The following is a 22,110-nucleotide window of genomic DNA, read 5'->3' on the forward strand; positions in this document are numbered from 1 at the left end:
TCGGCGATAGACCTGAATTGGTTTAGGTGATGGTATGGGTATGGTAACTAGTAGGGGTGGACTCAAAAGATCTTCATTGTTCCTAATAGACGGTAGAGAAGAACTAGGAGAAAAATAAGGAGTATTTTCAAAAAAATGTGATGTTAGCACTAATAAATTGTTTACTAGAAACTGAATCAAAACATTTATACCCTTTCTATGTTCTAGAGTAACCAAGAAAAATACATTTAATAGACCGAGGAGATAACTTATCAATAACAGGTTGGAGCTTATGAACGAAGCGCAGGTAGCCAAATACTCGTGTTGGGGAAGCAAACAAAGGATGATCAGGATAAAGAATAGAAAAAGGAACTTTATTATTTAAGACAGACGATGACATACGATTAATAAGGTAACAGGCAATAAGGACTGTATCACACCAAAAACGTTTGGGGACATTCATGTGGAGCATAATAGATTGGGCTACCTCCAGTAAGTGTCTATTCTTGTGTTCGGCCACCCCATTTTGTTGTGGAGTGTACAAACAACTGGTTTGGTGAATTATACCATGAGTGAGGCAAAACTCAGAGATCTCAGTTTGAGTATACTTAAGTGCATTATCAAAACGAAATATTTTATTGGACACACCAAATTGAGTTTTTATTTCTTGACAAATTTTTTTAAAAACAGTAAGAAATTGAGGTTTGTCTTTCAACAGGTAAACCCAAGTGGAATGGGATTAGTCATCTATAAAACTAACAAAATAAGAAAGCCCTAATCTATTACGGACTCGACACGGACTCCAAATGTCAGAGTGTACTAAAGAAAACAATGAAGAACTTTAGGTGCATTACGGGCAGGAAAGAAGGCACGAAGATGTTTTTCCAATTCACAGGCTTCACACTCAAGACGAGATGTAGATCTGCAACTAGGAACCATTAATTGGAGCTTAGGTAGAGATGATTGACCAAGACGTAAATGCCATTGCATGGGAGATGGTATGGTAGTAGATGTAGCAGCAGTAGAAGGTCTGGTACCATCCAAGTAATACAGCCCATTGCGCTCAAGCCCTCCCCCACTCATCTTCCTTGTATGAAGGTCTTGAAATACTGATGTAGATCGAAATATGAAGAGAAAAAAAAAAGACAAAACACTGTTCACGTGAACAGTGTCACAACCAATATTTGTCTTGTTTGGGATTGATTTTTTAGAAGATCTTGTGGGCCCATCAAGCATAGTTGTCATGGCGTCACCATGGCGTCCTGGCGCTAGGAGAGGTGGCATATCGAGCTACGCCATGGTGGATGTAAATATATCGTTCGATATGGCTTCCATGGCGATGCCATGGCGTCGCCATGGACGCCATACCACGATATGTTGGCATATCGGTCGATATTTGTACATATAAAAGTTAGATTAAAATTTTTTTTTTTTAAACCATTTAATAGCTTAGATGCTTTGCTCCAAATCACACACACTAAAGAAAGACTATTGCTATCAAGCTTCAGTAAACAGGTTAGCCTATCATTTGATTTTTACTATTGCTTTCAATTATTTGACAGGTTAATCTATATTTTCAATTTTTTATACTTTCATATACACTAATGGATATTAGTTACACTTTCATGAATTAAACCATAGTGGCATAGTATTTTAGTAGTAGTGTAGTACACTTTCATGTTGATTTTTGATGTTAGAGGACATATATTATAGCATACTAAATGACATTAAAAATACAGAAAATAAAAAATTAAACATGGTCGACATGCTTGGCGACATGTCGATATATCGACGTGACACCCTTCCACCGACTTGGATCGCCGTGACGCCGTGACAACTATGCCATCAAGTAGAGAAAGCTTCTATCCTAATGCTGCCATAGTTTAGTTTCTATTTTCAGTTTTATATTAGGTAGTTTTTAATTTATATGTGTTTCTAATTTGGTTATCTTTGCATGTTTAGAAGGCTGAGTTATAAAGCCTTTAGTAGTTTCTATTTTCTGTAAGTTTCTAATTTCCATTAGTTGCTAAGTTTGTCAAGTTGCTATTTTTGTTAAGTTTTTAATTTTGTAAGCTAGCCTACTTCATTAAATAGGCAGCCCCTTATTATAATAGTTGGACAGAATTAATGAATGAAGTTTTGAGGCATTCTTGCACTCGATTATGGGAAGTAAAACCCATGTTCAACAGCTGGGATAACTGTGGCTGAGAGACCCAGGGCTGAGATAGCCCATCCCGCTACCCCCTCTTCTTCTATGTTCTCTTCTCCTCCCTTCCCTATTCGATATACACTGCTGTGCTGTTTGTGTGACTGTAATAAACTATTGTGAAGATACCCTTTGAAGACCAAATTCAATTCCCAATCATCTTCAAGGTTTGCTGCTGTTGCACACCATTAATAGCTCCTTATCGTGTTGATCCTGGCTGCAATTGATCTCTCACTGGTTCGAGGTCGACTCTTGCATTAAATACATAGTAAGAAGGATAGAAGGTTACAGGACAATCAAGAGATTTAGTAAGTTGACTGTCAGATAATAGGCTTAAAGGTAATTTAGGAACATGAAGAACAAGAGAGAAGGTCACAGAGGATGTTGGGAAAACAGTTCCATGACCGACTGCCTGAGTAGAGGATCCATCAGCAAGGATAACATTGGAAGAGGTTTGAACTTGATTCATTGAAGAAAACAAACTCGACTTACCAGTCATATGACATGAAGCACCCGAATCAATAAGCAATGAGGTAGAGGAAGGATAAAAAGCAGAGTTACGTTTATAGGCTAAGATGGTTGTAGAGGTGGAGGTAGAGGCAGCTTCAAGTGCTTGGAGGCATTTGACTAGCTAGTTGTAATCATCACGAACTCTGTGTCACATCACCGGTAGATCTCTCAATAGAAGTGCCAGTTATGGCTAGTTCGTTCGCCCATTCAGGTTTTCCATGTTTGGCCCAACAGGTATCCACAATATGATTTGGTTTGCCATAACAAGTGCATTGGCGGGAAGACTTGTCAATGTGTTGATAACCTATACCTCGTCCACCATTACCACAGCCACGGCCTTTGACTTGGCCACGACCATGTCCTCGACCACGATTGGCGACAAAGGCTGAGTTGTCCTTAGGAGTAGTATCAGTTTTGGATGGATTAGCCAGACGATTAATACAAGAAAATACCTCATTGAGAGAAGGAACCTTCTTCCCTGTGAGCAATTGACTCTTCAGATTGATAGTCAAGATGTAGTCCAGCTAGAAATTTTGCAACATGGAACTCAACTCTTTGTTGTTTCAACTGATCCAGATTGGTAGTGAGTGGCTGATGTATCTGGAGTTCTTCAACCATGTCTTTTTAACTGGCAAAGTATTCATTTAAAGATTTATCTCCCTGTTGGAAATTGAAAAGCTTCTCATAGAGATCATACATGTGGGAGATATTCCTTTTGCTGAGAGAAACTTTCATGCAAATCATTCCAGACATCCTTAGCAAGAGTATGAAACATCACATTGGATGCAATAGCAGGTTCAAGACTGTTCCATAACCATATCTTGATAATAGAATTCTCACGCATGTACTCATCATGGGCTGTGACTGTGGAAGGGTCCTTAGGATCAACAATAGGAGGATCATCTGTAATGTATTTCAGTTTTCTCTTGGCAGGAATGTAAGCTTGCACTGCCTGGGCCCATAAGAGATAATTCGAAACTCCGGAGAGTTTAATAGTAGTGATCTGAACTTGGGTGTTGTCCTTTGGTGGTTTAGGATCAGCCATAAGGAGGACTGATCAATCAAAAGTAGTAGCAGCAGTAATATATCAATTGGCTCTTGGATATAACCAGATTAGGGTTTGAAAACAACCCAAAAGCAACAGAAGCACAATCGGCAGCAATCAGATTAGGGTTTAAAACAACTCAACCAGCAGTAGTACAATCGGCAGCAGCAATATTATGCTTTAAGAACCCAAATACGCAAAAGCTCCTTGTTCCTCGGAGATGATATTAGGCAGCACCATGGCTAATCTACCTGAAATAATTTTAGCCATTATTTAATAAGCAAAGTTGCATAAACTTCTGGGTCAAAAGTCCGAGATTACCTCTGGGTTCTCTTTCTTGGGGATAAGCACCAGATTAGCTGAAGTATAGCCCCTCGGCAGCCTGCCTCCTGTGAAAAAATCTCTCACCGCACGCCAGACATCCTCACCTATTATTTCCCAACATGTGAAGAAATGTCCTGTGAACCCATCAGGGCCTGGGGCACTTTCTCTAGACAGCCCAAACACTCCCTTCCTAACCTCTTCCATAGAAGGAATCATCATGAGCATTTTATTGTCAGCATCTGTTACAAGTCTTGGAATAAGATCCAAAAGATCCTCATCACGCCGATGATCCTGGCCGAGAATACAGCAAAAAACCGAGCTGCCTCCCTCCCTACTTCTTCTTGCCCATGGACCCAAGCACCATTCCCATCCTTGACTTTATCCACCCCTCCAATCCGCCTGCGAAAATTCACTATTGTATGAAAATTTTTTGTGTTCCTCTCACCCTCCTTAAGCCATTTCACACGCGACTTTTGTTGCCAAAATATTTCTTCTTGAAGTAACACCTCCTGCAACGCTTTCTGGGCTTCCAAAAGCTTCCTCCTTGCTTCCTCACTAGGGTATTGCTCCGCTTCTATTTCAGCCTTGCAAACATTGTCCTCCGCATTCCTGGCCTTTGATGGATATTGCCGAAGACCTCCTTATTCCACACCCTAAGCGGCTATGCCTTGATCTAAGATTTTTCAGCTTCAAGTACAGAATCTAAAGTGGGGTACCAAGAACCTGGTTCCCCCAATGTTGCCGAACACAGTCCATAAAGTCAGGGTGTGATATCCACATCTGCTGGAATTTAAAAGAGGATATTTTTCCTGAAATGTGAGCCTTGAACTCCAAGAGGATTGGTGCATTGTCCGAACACTCCCGATTGAGATGCTTCACTGAGCTGAAATCAAAAGAGTTAACCCAAGCCCCATTGAGAAGGAACCGATCCAGGCGTGCCAGAATTTTACCACCCCCAACCTGATTGTTTGACCAGGTGAAGGCGTTCCCCTGAAAGCCCCCATCTACCAGTGTAGCCTGGCTAACAAAGTTACCAAACTCCTCCATCGAGATGGCACACACCTGCCTTCCCCTCACCTTTTCCGAAGGGTCCACATTCGCATTAAAGTCGCCACAAACAGTCCAAGCAGTATCCAACGGCACCTCAAGACTTATAAGTTCGGCCCAAAGGGAATGGTGCTCACTAGCCACACAAAGAGCATGTACAAAAGAAATCACCACATATCTGTCGATGCCGCTATTACACCTTACCGTAACAGCTTGTTCATGACCTCTCACCATTTCCAAATCCACTCTCTGTCGCCAAAGAACCCAAATTCTGTTGCCATTATCATCCCCATTCGAGAGCACTCCAGACATACCCAGCTTTCTCATGATTCGGCTTGCTAAAGCTGGGTATGTCTGGAGTGCTCTCTAATGGGGATGATAATGGCAACAGAATTTGGGTTCTTTGGCGATAGGGAGTGGATTTGGAAATGGTGAGAGGTCATGAACAAGCTGTCACGGTAAGGTGTAATAGCGGCAGCGACAGACATGACAATATTGCACTGGTTCAAGAGGTTGTACAGGACATAAACAGGGATGCCAGGGGTGGTAATGTAGTGCTTAAGCTTGACATGGCAAAGGCATATGACAGGTTGGAGTGGGGCTTTTTGTTTGAAATTTTGAACAGATTCGGGTTTGGCGTTGACCGGGTTGCTCTAATTAAAAAGTAGTGGAGAACTGCTGGTTCTCTGTGGTAATTAATGGAGGGCAGTCCCGTTTTTTTAAATCATCACGGGGGGTAAGGCAAGGTGACCCACTTTCTCCTGCCCTTTTCATTCTAGCAGAAGAAGTTCTGAGTAGAGGATTGAGGTCGCTGTTCGGTGAAGGAAGGGCCAAGTTCTTCAAGGTGCCAAGGGGATGCCCGGGTATCTCTCATAGCCTGTTCGCTGATGATACCATCATCTTTTCGCAGGGATTAAAGAATTCTCTGAAGCAGATCATTGGTTTTATTGATCGTTATGAGGGGTCCTCTGGGCAGTTGGTGAATAAAAATAAAAGTTGCTTCATAGTGGGGAGTAAGGCACCTGACAGGAGATGTCGCATGATTGCAGCAATCACAGGGTTCTTCAGAAGGAGTTTGCCTCTAACCTATCTCAGAGCTCCCATCTATGTTGGCCAATTGCGAGTGAGTTTTTTTGAGAGCTTCCTGGCTAAAATTCGCAAGAAAGTAGCGGGTTGGAAGGGGAAAATGCTGTCCGCTGGGGGAAGACTTATCCTTCTCAGGCATGTACTGGCATCAATGCTAATACACATCATCTCTACGCTGGATGTCCGTAAAACCATCATTCGAAGATTTAACAGCTTGTGTGCCAACTTCTTGTGGGGAGAATTAGAATGGGGCAATCGGCATCATTGGGTTAATTGGGAGAAAGTTTGTCGCCCGCTATCAGAAGGAGGGCTTGGCATTAGGCGCATGGAGGACACTGGAGTTGCCCTTAGAATGAAGGGGCTGTGGAGAATTCTCACTATGGAAACCACGCTGTGGGCAAGGTTTTTTAAAGCAAAATTTTTTAAAAATTTGCATTTGGTGTTGGCAGCCCCTCCTTCTGCAGGTTCGATCTCATGGCGTAAGACGCTGGCTCTTAAGGAGATGATCCTCACTAATTCCTGATGGCTGTTGGGGAGGGGAGATGTTGGTTTTTGGACTGATAACTGGTCTGGTTGGGGACCTCTACTTGATCAGGTGGATGGAGCACTGAACCTTGATCTGTCTTTGCGTGTGAAGGATGTCCTACACAGGGACGGCAGCTGGGATCAGCCCGAATTGCTCAAAATCGACTCGGATGAGGTACGTAGCAATGTGTTGAGTAGAAAGTTTAATCTCTCTGAGGGGGATGATTTACTAATTTGGACACCTGAAAGCAATGGTATGCTCTCTTCTAGAGCGAAATGGAACACCATTAGGAGCACGGCCCCTAGCATGGATTTCTCTAAAATGGATTTGGAACCAAATGGTCCCCACCAAGATCGGTTTTTTCTCTTGGCAGGTTCTATGTGGGGGGATTCCAACTGATGATTCATTGAAGAGGATTGGAATCCCTTTGGCCTCAAAGTGCCTTTGTTGTGGCGACCCCAAGGTTGGAACGGTTTCCCATTGCTTGGTGTGGGGGGGGGGGGGGAGGGCAGCAAAGGTATGGGAATTTTATTCCAGATTGCTTCATGTGGAGGTCATTTCGTGGCAAGAGGTGAGAAGTAGAATGCTATTCTGGCAAGGTCATGCGAACGGGGGAAGCTTGTGTGCTATTATTACAGGTCTGGTGCCATCGTTTATTGTATGGGAATTATGGAAGGAAAGGAATGGCAGGAAACATGGTGAGGGAGGCCGTTCGGCTACGATGATCGTGGAAGTAGTTAGGGGGTGGATTCACGAGATTCCCTTTAAACAAGCTGGAACTAGGACGCCATCGTTGCAGGAGGCTCTTGTCCTTCAGTTTTTTGGGTTGTCATATCAACCCCCTATACATAGGCCCCCTAAGGCGGTTTGTTGGTGCCCCCCCGGCATCCTCGGTGAAGCTTAACATTGATGGAGCTAGCAGAGGAAACCCGGGGGTAGGAGGGGGAGGGTGTATAATCCGTGACAGTGAGGGGAAGGTGGTGGCGGCTTGTGCTAGATTTTATGGGGAGAGCATGAACTCCATGACCGAAATGAGAGCATTTCGCGATGGGCTGTGGCTATGTCATGAGCTTGGACTCATGGGGGTTTGTATTGAGTCAGATTCGGCTTCTACCATCCATAGTATTGTTAAAAAACAGTGTAGAGTATGGAAAGTGTGGTACTGGTTCCAGGAAACACTAAGATGGGTGGAGGAGATGCGTCCTATGTTTGCATTTACATACAGGGAAAAGAACAGGGCGGCAAATTGGCTTGCAAATTATGCTTGCAACACCTTGTGTGACACTGATTTCGCTAGTGACAGACTAAGACGTATTATTAGGGAAGAGTCCATAGGCCTACCGGTCTTACGTCTGTAATCTGTTCTTAGGATGGGCGAGTTGCAACCATGGTTCAAAATCTCGCGATATTTCGCCGAAATATCGCTTAATTTCGTATATCTCGAGCTTACCGAGATGCGAAATCAGGTCGAAATGAAAAAATACCATATTTCGTCGATATCTCGTGAGATATCGTGAGATATCGACGATATCTCGTGAGATATCGACAATATCTCGATATCTCGTGAGATATCGACGAAATATGGTATTTTGGCTTAAAGTGTCACGTGAAGGGGGGCTTTAATACAATATTTCGCAAATTTCGGTCCATATTTCGACCGAGAGCTGCATTTGCTAAGGAATTTCAGTCTTTTGCCTATTCTTCCACTCTTCCAAGCTCTCATCCAACACTCTAGCCATTGTTCAAGCACATTGTTGTCGGATTTTCGCCGGTAAACTCATCGGAGGGTCATCTAAGCTCATCATCCAAGCTTTTTTCCACTATTTAAGGTAAATTCTATTCCTCTAAAACTATTTTTTTGAAAAGACTATGTACAAATTTTGTTGGATGGTGATGATATTAATATATGTTAGACACCGGAGGCCGATCTATAGCCTCACAGTGTCGAAATTTTTTTTCCATATGTATTTTTTTTTTTTTTTTTTCTGGTTTTAAAAATTCATTTTCCTACAATTAAAATAGGAAATAATTAGGGGTAATATGACTTAGATGGTAATGAATTAAATATATGTTAGACACCAATGGCCGATCTACGGCTTCACGGTGTCGGATTTATTTTTCTGCTCTTAAATAATTATTTTAATTTTCGCACATACCACTCCATTGGCATCGGATTATGGTGCATCACAACCTTACGATGGATATAGATATGGATCATCATCATATGGGCAGTTTAGTGGGGTAGGGGACTATGACTACCAGTCCCAGTCCCAGGGACATACTGGATCATCTTTTGTAAATAACATCTTTGCATACCCTAGCGGACCTAACTACCAACCTCACCAGCCATACATGCAGCCAATGCCATCGCCTCTTGCGCCGGCGCCAACATCATATCACAGTGGATCATCTTCTTCACGGACTGGATCGATTGGTAACCCTAGTTTATATCCTAGGATAGGTTACCTACAGTATGTTGATGATTCCATTTACGTGACACTTGTGGATGACTACACTCGTTTCTTCTCCGATTCTATACCGTGGTCCACATATGTCCTTCAAACAGAGAGCAATGGACGTCGACTCCAGCGAGGCATGAGTGGGATTGATCCAGGGAGGCACAGCAACTACTATTAGCAGTTTAGCACTTGTAATTTGTAACTTAAGTTGTGATTTCATTGATCTATGAACTTGTGAGTTGTGACTTGCGAGTTGCGAGTCTTGTGACTTACTAACTTTGACACTTAGTGTATTGCCTTTAAGGCTTTAAGCGAGTTATTGAATATTATGGAGTTTATGAGAATCATGGCACTCATCAATGTGTATTGGCTTTAACTTGATATGTGATGAAGTTAAATACTATTATTAAATATTAACTGCCTAATCTATGTGTATTTAACTATTTATACATTAGGGTCGGTGACCGTATGTCAATCAAGGGTGCAAGCCCAAAACACCAATTTGAATTCACATTTTTACAATTTTATGGTTTAAATGTGTTTATTAAGCTTAAATAAGGCTGTCCATGAAGTTTCAGGCCTAGATATGGCCAAAAACCCCCCCGAGATGGACCCCCGAAATATTGCAGAAAAAATGCAATATTTCGGTCATATTTCGCGATATCTCGGATATTTCGGATATCTCGGTAGGCCCGAGATACCGATATATCGCGAGATATAGTACTATGGTTGCAACTCAGAGTGGAGTGTGTCTTGATATTGGGTTTGGGGTAAGGCAGGTATGTCCCCCCCAGTGTATTTATCATTCTTTGACATATTTTAATAAAATTCTAGGGGCCGGCCCGGGTCCCAGATAAAAAAAAAAAGGGTTTTTTACAATTACCACCCCAAAATCTTTATTATCTACTATTACCCCCCCCCCCAAAAAAAAAATTTCAAATAACTGTTACCCCCCTCTGTTGCATACTAATAACTAACTGACCCCCACCGTTACATTTCTGTAACGGAGAGGGTTAATCGTGACAGTTTTCTTCTTCTTCCTCCTCTTCCTCCTCTTCCTCCTCTGCAACCCCAACCCCAAAATGTGGCTGCCATCAAACCAAAATCAAAAACCTTGGACCGATAGAAAATTCAGGTTTTTTCCAGGCCCATTTGAAAAACCCAATTAAATTCTCACCCACTATAAGTGGCGTCTGGAGTACCCTGATGTGGGTATTCCAATAATTCTTGATCTCATTGTCCGTTCTTCCGGGTAATCTACCAGCAATTAGAGACCATCTAAATATTTGAAAAAAGTCCCAAATGAGTTCATACTGGAAGTGCTTTCAGATTCTCAATTAAATGTGTAATCGAAAAGAATTGATGAGAAGGAATGAGAAGGGGGCTTACTTGTTTCCAAGTAAACTATGGAGTTTGATGATGAGCTCGTCTTCTTCTTCAGTAAAATTGCCTCTTTTGAGATCAGGCCTCAGGTAATTTATCCATCTTAATCTGCCACTCTTTCCACAACGCAGCAAACCTGAAACACACACATAAATGGAGAGAAAGAGAGTTAGAGAGGAAGTAATGACATGGGTTTTCTCTAGCTTGGCTGATATGGGTTAGGTTAATCCTAAATGGGTTACCTGCGGCTCTGGGGAGAGATCTCCAGCAGCCCTCGCCATGGGCTCTGTTGTAGTTGATGAGGCGCTGATCTTCTTCTTTGGTCCATGCACCTTTGTTGGTGTGGGCTTTCTCACAGCAAGGAGAACGACCCATCTGTCTATCTCTCTTCTATGTGTTCTGCTGCTGCTTCTTTTATGTGTTTTGTGCCCTTTTAATTAGAGAGAGAGAGGATTTATGGGAAAGGAGTACTGGAACAAAGGAACGAGAGGATTTATATGAGGAAGAAACTCTTGAGTACCAATTGAGTCGAACCCTTTCGTGGGCATTTGACCGACTTAGTGAGGAAGACGAGTAGTTACAAGATAGGATCAGAAAAGAGATGCTCAATGCTGAATGGGATTTGGTAGGTAGGTCTACTTTTTCATGAGAGTTAAAAGAAATTAAACGAAATCTCATCATTTAAACGAGAGGGAGAGGGAGAGAGATTTCTCTTTCCATATTTTTGTTATTTGATTTCTGTAAAGGTTGTTCTAGAAAGAATTTGATCCAGTGAAACTGGTTTTATGCAGAGGAGGAAGAAGAAGAAGAAGGAGAAGGAGGAGGAGAAGGGACGGTGATGGGTTTTTTTTTTTTTTACAATTACCACCCCAAAAGGGCATTTTGGTCCTAAAAAATCCGTGACAACGGCACACTGTCACGACTAACCCTCTCCGTTACGGAAATGTAACGGTGGGGGTCAGTTAGTTATTAGTATGCAACAGAGGGGGGTTACAGTTGTTTGAAAGTTTTTTTGGGGGGGGGGGTAATAGTAGATAGTAAAGATTTTGGGGTGGTAATTGTTAAAAACCCAACAAAAAAAAAGAAGCAGTAGCAATATTAGGGTTTAAGAACCCAAATCAGAAGCAGTAACACAATCGGCAGTGGGGAATATTAGGGTTAAGAACCCAAATCTCAACAAGTATCAATTTTAGGATTTACCAACCCCAAGAGTCACAGCAAATAGGTAGGCCGAGTGCTGTTCTGGAAGAGGGGAATCATTTCCGAAAAGCTCTGACCAGGATATTGGATTGATTGGAGAAATAATACCCTAACTAGGGTACTGTAGAAATAATAACAGAAATATCTTGTAGCACCTGAGTAGATAAAGTCTTCAGTCTTCAGTAATGATCCACTGATTGGATCAGAAACGAGGATAGCAATGGTCTTCAAGAAGAAACCGCAGCTTTGAATTGATGATCTCCAATCGATCTTGTACTTTAGGTAAGTAGTAGAACCCTAGTTTTCAATTGAAAACTTCATCTAGGGTTTAATTTGTAGCAATATGCAGCATAGGATGCTGCTCCCCTTTAAGAAAAACTTGAAAAGACCTTCAAACCAGAATCGCAAAGCAACAACCAACTAATGGCTGTGCTCTGATACCATGTAACTGAATACAAACTTAAAGAACCAGAACTGAGAGTAAGAAGAAGAGAAGAGATGAAGAGGAAGAAGAGAAGTGAGCTGTCAAGAATGATCGAACTTAACAGCCTCCACTCACTGCCTTTATATATATATAGATCAGACTACAAAAGAGGACTCCTAATCATAATAGGATCCATACCATAAAACCCAGTTACAATAGAAGAAAGAAAATAGAAACTAGACTAAACCTAATTATAAATCAGCAATATAAAGGATCCATATAGGGAGGAATGTCGATTAGAACAATGAAATATTCTAATCGAGATTCTCGTCAAGCCCTATATGTTCGATATACTTCAACAAACTCTATGTATTTCCAATCAATCCACAAAACCAGGGTGCAAAATTCCACATCTTTTTGGATTTAAAAGGCATAGGGCCAAGAATGATACCCTGCACCACTGTTATACTTTACTAATTCTTAAAATTGGACCATATTCTTTTTGAAATGTCTAATAGTAACTGTAAGTGTAATGCTGTGGTTCATCTATTATCCATTATTAAACAATTATTGAATATTTTTTTTGCAGGGGACATTTCTTCCATTGGTAATCCCTCCGACAGTATTTCAAGCCGGCATGTGGTCAACATGGTTGATAGTTCTATGTTCCTTAAAGGTATCATACATAAATTTGTTGGGAAGTAGATTCTCTTTCTACTTCCTTTCAGAAAAGGATAGTATGCATGCTTTGTTGATTATCTGTAACGTTTGTACCTGGCCCCCAGATGTTCGAAGCATTGGCTAGAGACCGGCTTGAACGATTGAATGCGTCTCCTTCTGCAACTCCATGGACATATCTTCGTGTTTTTTCAGTCTTCTTGTTGGTGCTCTCCATCGATTTCTTCTGGTATTGTTTCATGGTCTGCTCTGTTCTTTCCTTTTTTGATATATGCTACTCATTTGTATGTAACTTTGCTTTAGGAGATTATTGTTATTCGTGTCTCTCAGTTTACAGTTTTCTAGAGAGTAGTGAGTTTATTATGTAGGTTGTCTTATGAAATGTGTGGATCATTTTGGATCAGCCTCTTTGTATTAGAATATAGAATGTGTTCATGATTGCAGAAAAGCAGTCCATTCAAAATAATTAAAACTCTGGATCTGGAGCAATGGAGGTATGGATGTTTTAGGAAGAACAAGGAAGAAAAAGATAAAAGATAAAAACTTAAAAGAAACAAATAAAGTTTTGAAGCTGAAACATTTGCGTTGCCTTCTTTTCTAGTTAGATTGTGTGAAAAAAATTAGGTGAGGAACTCAGGGAAAGCATGTACAAGTATAAGCTATGAGCCCAAAAACTGTTATACAAAACCTGTTATCTCAAATTAAGTCACTAGGGGAGCATCTTTTTGATGAATAACATCATTGTTGAAAACGAAAATCAAATAAAAAGTACAATCCCCTACAGGAAAGGTCAAAATCCACCCAAAACAGCATATAGCAATAGAAAATTCAATCAGAGATTCAAGCTAATCTCTGAGAAAGGAAAAGAAGACCCAAAAATCCATCTTGGCTCCATCAACCCTAGCTTCTAGGAGTTCATCCATTTTATTTGAGTTCTTGGCTTATAATGGAATGAGGGATTAACATTTGAAGTTTGGTCTTTGAACTAATGTATGAGAGTTGAAGTCCTGTGTCCAAGTCTGGTTAAGTGCTCCTGGTTGTGGTAGTTGCACTTATCCCTGTATTGTGCTGCTCCATTTCCCCTTTGCTGCACCTTTGTAATGTTCCAATGGTGCTAGCTGGGGAAACACAGAATTAACATATCTTGGCAGACTTCTTGATGATCGTCAGTTCTGTTATCCACTGGGCTTGTGATCCTCAATGGGTCCCTAAGATGTGAAAATGAATGAAGCATGTCCATTTGTTGCTCATGATCCTTTATTTATTTTTTGTCTACCCATACCCTACTAATGTGCAGCCAATGGGTGCTCTTTCTGCACTTTTCACTCATTAAGATCTTTCGAAGATCATGAACCTATCCCTTGTGGGTCCAAGCCTATAAATTTCATGGATAATATGTTGCATAGTCCCTATCTCGTGTCCACTCATCTTCCCTAAAACCTCACTTTGTCAGTTCCTCTTTGAAGTAAGTTATTAATGAGAATTCTTTGTGAGATTTTGTAATCCTTTAATAACCATATTTCCTACTTGATGGTTTGATCTGAAGTGAATCTCATCCTTGGATACTTGTGCCATGTCAGTTACATAAGGTGGTTTCTTGAGGCACTTTTACCCAACTGTAATCTTAATCTTGAGGCATTTTCTTTGGTCTTTGAACTTAAGTATCTTATGCAATGGTTGAATTAGTCACACATTTTGTTGAACAAATGTAAATTTTGTTGAACGAATGTAAATCATCAACAATAATAATATTATGTCTTCGTCTCTTTCTTTTGACTTTCAATAACAACTCAACTCGACTCAACTCAGCCTTATCCCAACTAAATGGGGTCGGCTGCATGAATCCTTATTTTCCAATCAACTCTATTCAAACTCATACTTTTTACTAGTCCTAAGCTATACTTGTCTTTCCTCACCACTTGTCCTAGAGTCATTTTAGGCCTACCCTTGGCTCTTTTAGCTCCTTCGATCTTAATCAAATCACCCCTCCATACTGGAGCAAAGGCCTCCGTTGCACATATCCATGCCTCCTCCAATGATTTTCTCTCAACTTATCATGTATCGGCTACTCTTAAATTAGCTCTAATTTGTTCATCCTTTATTTTATTTTATTTTTAGTTTTACCACTCATCCATCTCAACATCCTCATTTTAGCTACGCTAAGTTTTTTATATGTTGTTTTTCAACTGCCCAATATTCAGCTCCATACATCATTGCTGGCCATATAACTATCCTATAAAAATTTCCTTTGAGTTTTAAAGGAATTCGTTGATCACACAACACTCTGGGCACACCATGGTACAAGATCTCGGCGAGATCTTGCCGAGATCTCGAAATTATCTCGGTTTTGCCAGGTTTCGAGACAAGACCAGTGGCGATACAGAAAAATGACAATATCTCAGTCGAGGTCTCGATATCTCAGTCGAGATCTCGGTATCTCGCCGAGATCTCGACACTTATCTCGGTCTCGGTTCAATTCGAGACCAAGCCAAGCTATAAAAAGGCATCCTCTCGGCGAGATTTCGACCTCAACTTGAAATCTCGCCTCTGTCTCACTTCTCTCGCTTTGTTGTGAAGGAAAAACACTTGGAGATGAGGGTTTTGGTGCCTTTTTATGGCAAATCTCACCTCAACTGAAGATTAAAGCTTGGAGATTCAAGGTTGAAGCTTCAACATCAGGAGAGGGAGCTGCATTGCATCTCAAGAACAGTTTTAAGTACACTTGTATTTGTTTAATCTATGTCTCTTTCCAGGTTTCTAACAATTATTAACAAACCATCAAACCATCACCATGTATGATTATGAATATGATGCCTAATGCTTAAATGGCTTATAGTTTGATGTTTTTTAATTCCTAATGCTTATTTAAGAAGTTTTACACCAATACTTTAATTATATGTATTCTAATTATTGTGTGGAATAGTCTAGGGTAGACCTCACGTATGCCGTAGACTACAAACCTAGGGTCCAAAGTCAAAGTACCATTTTGGGTTTGAATTTGTAAAAACTAATGATCCCACTGTGTTAAAAGGGTGGATATCAATTTTCAGGACCTATCTTGGCCATATGGCCACCGAAACCAACCATCGAGTTGAGCCAGAAAAAAATGGGCCGAGATCTCGGTATATCTCGGTTTCGTGGCCTGGCGAAATCAGTGGCTAAAACGAGACCTAAAACATTGGGCCGCAACCCTCCACTTCATCCACCCTATTTTAATTCTCTGTGTAATAGCATCCTCTATTTCTCTTTTATTTATTATTGAACCTAGGTACCTAAAATTTTCGCTTTGTTGTATCTCCCATTCTCCCTATCATCAATTTTCACCACCCCACTTTCAATCCTATTGTTATTGATGCGACACACCATATACTCTGTTTTTGTTCTACTTACCTTAAAACCTTTTGATTCCAAGGTTGATCTCCATAATTTCAACTTTGCATTTATTCCTACTTTTTCCTTTCTATAGCACTTTCCTTATTAGCTTAACCACATGCACTTAAATTGTCCGAATGGAACCTGGTACAACTTGATGTCTCTTATATATTGTGCTTGGCTTACAGGATAAAGTTGTGTATCATAATATACAAAACTTGGGATTCAACCATGTTTCTGCTGTTATTCTTTGAACCTCTGAGTATTGCTTTTGAAACATTGCAGGTAATAGGTTCATCCTCCTCTCTCCTTCACTCTGTCAGTCTTTGGTTTCCTTGCAAGCTTCATAAAGAAAAGTTTTTTTTTTTTTTTTTTGGATAAATTAAAGAAAAGCTTGTTAGAGATCACACTGCTTTTCTGGAGAATTCTAAAACTCACTGCTTCTTTGGAATTCAAAATTACTTGGTAGGCCATTATGGTTCACGGATTTCAGTTACTGGATATATGGCACCGTCATTCCATGGAAAGCAGCACTGATTGTCAACGATCCCAACTTTTTGATAGATTAGCAGCAGGTATTTCAGTTCTGTTTGTCTATGCATGTGACTGGGCTGGGAATGGGCTCTTTGAGGTTCTTGTAATTTCATTTTGTTATTTTTTCTGATAAGTCAAATTATATCATACCCTATAGAAAACCATAGCAATACAAATATGATCATGCAGAAAAGAGTATCAACTGATGAGATCCCAAGTCACAAAATCCTTGTTTGGGATCGCTATGGGCCTACAAGAATGATAATTAACTCAAATTGAATGATCAATGGCAATGTCGTAAATAGCTAGAACAGTTTTAAGACTTTTGTGAAGCAAACAAAACTTTGGACAAAATTGTAAATAAAATTTAAAGGAAAGGAGCAATCTGGTATTTTAAATGGGCATGGGATAAGATAGAAGTAATTTTAAAAGGCAAGGGCAGTTTGGTAAAGCCAAGGGAAAGAATCCCTTAATCATATATAAGCCAACTTAGTTGTCTTCAATCTTATGATCGATTGTTCCAGAGATAGAACATTATGGTCTTGGATGAGAGAACTCATTTGGTTGACACCCAATAGATCTGAAATCTTAGGTGAAGGTTGCTAACTTAAAAGGTTCTTGAATCCAATCAACCAATACTCACAATAACCAGCAGAGAAGTAGATGTTAATTGTTGAAATTATTCCAGGTTGTAAAGCTGAGACCAGTCTTAGTTGCACGCCTGATTCTTACTGCAGGAATGGTATCCGGGAACCACGAGTCTAGGATTTGATTCGCCGTAGTGTGTGGAAACAAAATCCTAAATATCCACCCAAATTGTGGAGGATTCACTGAGTTCTAACAACTCTTCTCTCCACCAATAGTACTGCTACGACAGGAAAATTAATAAAAAATAGAAAAGGGGAAGAGGAATGAGAATCGGGAGAAGAAAAGAAAGAACAGAAAATAAACAGAAGACCAAAACCCCATGGGGGGGGGGGTAGTTCAATTGGCAAAGACCAATATCTCATAGTTAAGAGGTCATGACTTCAACTCTCCTTGGGGCCTGCTGATAAAAATAAATAAATAAAATATAATAAAACTCAAGAACAGAGAAAGGATTGAGGAAGAAACCCAACCTGAGAAGACAAAAAATCAGGAGAAGAGGTGTCCAAGTCAGGGAGGAAGGGTAACCTCTAGTCGAACCTGGTTTCAGGCTATTGCAGCAGCCGGGCAAGCACCTAAAAAAATTGCATTCCAAGCTGAATATTTTGATGGTTTACATGCATATTTTGTCGAACCTGGTTTCATGCTCTTGCAGCAGCCGGCAAGCGCTTAAAAAAATTGCATTCCAAGCTGAATCTTTTGATGGATTGCATGCATATTTAAAGATTGGTAACATAATCCAAACCTATTCAAACTCAATGATTGTAGTAGAGTTTGAATCAAGCTCCACAGCTCTATCCTATGGCTATCAATACGAGTAAAATAATAAAAGGAAATTGCAAGAGTATCCCCTAATTAACCCTAGTGAACCAAGCAACTGCATCATCCACTCTCTGTAGTATCATTTTATTTTATGTATATATAATTGTTTCATTTTGTTCCAATTCTTTGATTTAACATTTCAAGTGGGGTGTGGTGGTGGATTTCTCTGTTTTTATTCCTTTGCTTTTTGAATCGAGAATGAGAAACTACTAGAGGAAAGCATGCAGGAAAAATAGTATAATGTTGCAAATAATCTTGTTGATTTTCCCGGACTTCTCCATTTAATATTAATAACTGTGTATAGTAGTGGAACATCTGCAGCTATATGTCAACCCATTAGAAGGGAAGAGTTGTCTGAGTCAAAACATACCTTTACCCATGCATATTCAAGATCATAAATAAAGAATCCGTTTCTCTGAATACTCGAGACTGTAATTTTAAGGAGAGAAAGAGAGGTGTTTTTAATATTCTAATATAATGTATCTCATTATTGCAACTTCGGCATGATTGTAGTTGTTTAATTTGTGTAAGATGTTAGTTCTCAATTTGTAATCAGTTCTGTAGTTCTGTTTCCTGAGCAGGAAGTGTTGAATGCAGGTTCTTTATGGGAATGGAAGGGCATTCTTACTCGGAATTTTGGTTTTTTTCTAGACATGATGACCTTGTTAATGGCCCTTGGTCATTATTTGTATATTTGGTGGCTTCGTGGCATGGCATTCCATCTCGTGGATGCAGTTCTTTTCCTTACTATACGTGTAAATTCTTTTATTCAACTTATATTTGCCTTGTCAACCCTCAGATTTGGATCATGATGATGTGTCATGTTCCTGTCACTTATATTCATTGACTCAGTTTATCATGATCAGGCTTTGGCTAGTACCACATATAGGCGGATCAAAGGATTTGTCAAGCTAACAATAGCTCTAAGTGCCCTCCATGAGGCTCTTCCTGATGCGACTTCCGAAGAGATAGAAGCATATGATGATGAATGTGCAATTTGTAAAGTAAAGTTCACTTTTCTTTCTTGTTTGTTATATTTATTTCACTGTAGGCTCTTCTAGAGGTGACGATGTGTTAATAACAGGAACCCATGGCAAAGGCTAAGAAGCTATCTTGCAACCACCTTTTCCATCTAGCATGCTTGCGGTCTTGGTATGATCTGCTGATCTTAACTGGTCATTATTAATTTCCTTTGCTCTTGTTTATTTGCAATTAGGCTACTGTTCAATTTTCTGATGACTGATTCAACTTTAAATAACAATTCCAGGTTGGATCAAGGTCTGAGCAAGATTTTTTCGTGCCCTACTTGTCGAAGGCCTTTATTTGTGGGACCTGAAGAAAATACTAATCCCCATATGGGAGATATCACAGAGAATGAGCATCTTGCTCGTCAAATCAGTTCAGGATTGGAGCGGCAAAACATATCTGGACATGCGCTTCCTGTGGGCGCATTCTCCAACCTGCAACAGAACCCCTCAGAAAGGTTCACATGGAGGTTCAGTTCCTTGCCTTTGTCCTCTTTCTGCAGTTTGTCCACATTTTACAATTCACTAACCACCACAGATATTTTTCTTGGTCTTTAGGGGTCTGAGGCTTGATTCAACTTGGGTTCATCCTAGGCCAAGTCAGGGCCTTGATGGTGCTGGCACTTCCACTGCAAGTAGATCAGTTGGACTTGGCAGAGTTCAGATGATGATGAGACACCTGACATCTGTAGGTGAAAACTATACCCAGACTGCTCTTGAAGATGCTGCTTGGAGCCTTTGGCCTGTGACTAACCCTTAGGCTGTTCCAGGTTCCCCTGCTTCATCTGTTCCATCCACTGGTGGTTTAAGTTTTAGAAGTCCGTCTCTCTCTGCTAATGACAATATATCAAGTATACTTGCGATGGCTGACACAGTACAGGAGGTGCTGCCTCATATTCCCGATGAAATAATTTTCCAGGTACAATTTGGATTTAACTTGATCAGCATAGTTCGATTTTCTGAATAATCTTATTGAATTGATCAAGCTAGCTTTGAGTTATGCTTGTCGGCCAGAAGTTCATGCTCTTGCTGTGGCTAGGACAAGATTTTTGAGGACATGCAGTGCTAAGTCATGGGATTCAGTGTTGTCCTGATGAATCATCACATTAGGTTTTTTTATTTGAGTAATGGAAACAATGACAAAATGACCACATGCATACACAGATAGGGGAGAGTAGCTAATTACTCTAAACAAATAAAGCAATAAAAGAGGCAAAATTTAGTGTTTGTACCTGTAGTAAATACTAGAGTTGTTCCTTGTTTTTTTGTGGGGGGGCGGGGGGTGGGGTTGGGAGAGTGGTGGCACTGGCTGTGTTACATGAAATCCAGTAGACTGGACCTGATTATCTTGAAGGATAGATAGGGTAGCTGTTGCACTACAAGCGGGCTGGACACTGTAAAAACTGGTTTATTTTAATCTTGGTGCCCGGGGTCCTTAATCTGGAGAGCATCCTCTATTTTTATCATTAAATACATTGATTAATGGCTGTATACCCCAATTATTGTAGAATTCCTGTTTATGGTATAAATTAAAATTTCTGTCCGGGAGTGTGGCCTACGCCAGCACTCCCATGTGTCTATCTCTCTCCTCCTTAAAACAAGGGGGCAGAGGTGTCTTTGCATATGGGGAAGAGAGAAATAGACTCATGGGAGTGCTGGCGTAGGCCACACTCCCGGACAGATTCCTTTTCCCTACTTTATTCTCTATCTCCAACTTTTGTTTTGTTTCCCCTTTCCTTGTGAAAATAACCATTTTGTCCTCATGGATAAAACATCTTATAAATTCTTTTAAGTATGTTTATTTATAGAGGCCAAGAGGAAGAGTTTTTAGTTGGAGAATTTGAGCTTTGGATGTTTTGCGGTTGCAGGAATTTAGGGAGATTAGACTGAAAAAATGGGGGAAAAAAAAGAAGAGAAAAGTCTTGAGGCTGAGCCTATTGCATTTCCCTCCTCTTTTTGAGGGAAAGTATTTTTGACATTCTCTTTTGAAAATGTGGTTTTCTAAAATCACTAAGTTTAATATTCTACTTTTTCATTTTTGGGCACTGACATAACATTAAGGTTAAAAGCATATAACTATAGTTTTATCGAATCAAACTGAGAAAAATTCCAATAGAGGCAGTCTGGTTAAGTAAGTTGTGAATTATAAGGCTGTTGTTGATTTGAACTTAAGGATGCTTCTGTAGCTGCCCTTTGTTTATTTTTATAATAGAACTTGGGTTATCTGACCTCTCCAACCATTGCAGGACCTGCGGAGAACAAATTCTGTTGCTGTTACTGTGAATAATCTTCTTCAGATGTGATTTTCCATTACTGGTATGTTTTCTTGTAATACCATTTTGCTTGCTCGAAGAACTCAAGGAGATCATCTGCACTGTATATTCTAAATACCAAAAGGTGAGGCTCTTGAATTTGCTGCGGAAACCTCTCTCTCATTTTTTTTAATTGCTCCAATGATGTCCTTATGCCTTGGTTCTGTATATAGGGAGTCAACATGTTACACCAGGAGCTACTAATAAAAAATATGGAAATTGTGCGATTCAGTTATTTTGCCAAAAAATTTGCTGTTCTTACATGGTCAGGGAAACCGGGAGTAGTACATTTTGATCATGATATAAAAATGCAACTGAAGTGTTAAAATATTTGGAATTTTCTAAGTTGCAGAGAAACTGAACTGTTACATTATATTGGGCTTTCTAAGTTGCAGATTTTAGTTAAATCTAAATGGCAAAAAAAAAAAAAAACCTTCCCAATGAAGAGCTGAGATCCTCTGCTGTTGCCAATATCACATTGTGAGGTTCTGTAGTTTGCAGTAGCTTATTTCTCTACATAAGGTTATATATTA

The 22,110-nt window shown here is 40.1% G+C and overlaps 1 protein-coding gene across 1 annotated transcript in view; it reads left to right on the top strand.

The window, feature by feature from the left end:
- The window catches only part of LOC122669800 (E3 ubiquitin protein ligase RIN2-like), a 33,300-nt gene extending 11,482 nt beyond the window's left edge, over positions 1 to 21,818 (top strand). The window contains exons 3-13 of the mRNA XM_043866655.1: positions 12,779 to 12,865; positions 12,975 to 13,096; positions 16,428 to 16,524; positions 16,709 to 16,814; positions 18,838 to 18,995; positions 19,107 to 19,244; positions 19,325 to 19,392; positions 19,508 to 19,735; positions 19,824 to 19,947; positions 19,984 to 20,184; positions 21,512 to 21,818. Of these exons, the coding sequence (XP_043722590.1) occupies positions 12,779 to 12,865; positions 12,975 to 13,096; positions 16,428 to 16,524; positions 16,709 to 16,814; positions 18,838 to 18,995; positions 19,107 to 19,244; positions 19,325 to 19,392; positions 19,508 to 19,735; positions 19,824 to 19,947; positions 19,984 to 20,025 (1,170 nt within the window). The 3' untranslated portion in view covers positions 20,026 to 20,184; positions 21,512 to 21,818. The remainder of the gene's footprint in view (positions 1 to 12,778; positions 12,866 to 12,974; positions 13,097 to 16,427; positions 16,525 to 16,708; positions 16,815 to 18,837; positions 18,996 to 19,106; positions 19,245 to 19,324; positions 19,393 to 19,507; positions 19,736 to 19,823; positions 19,948 to 19,983; positions 20,185 to 21,511) is intronic.
- Positions 21,819 to 22,110: the final 292 nt, after the last annotated feature.

The sequence above is a fragment of the Telopea speciosissima genome, chromosome 1 (genome assembly GCF_018873765.1).
Source record: "Telopea speciosissima isolate NSW1024214 ecotype Mountain lineage chromosome 1, Tspe_v1, whole genome shotgun sequence".
Taxonomy (NCBI): Eukaryota; Viridiplantae; Streptophyta; class Magnoliopsida; order Proteales; family Proteaceae; genus Telopea; species Telopea speciosissima.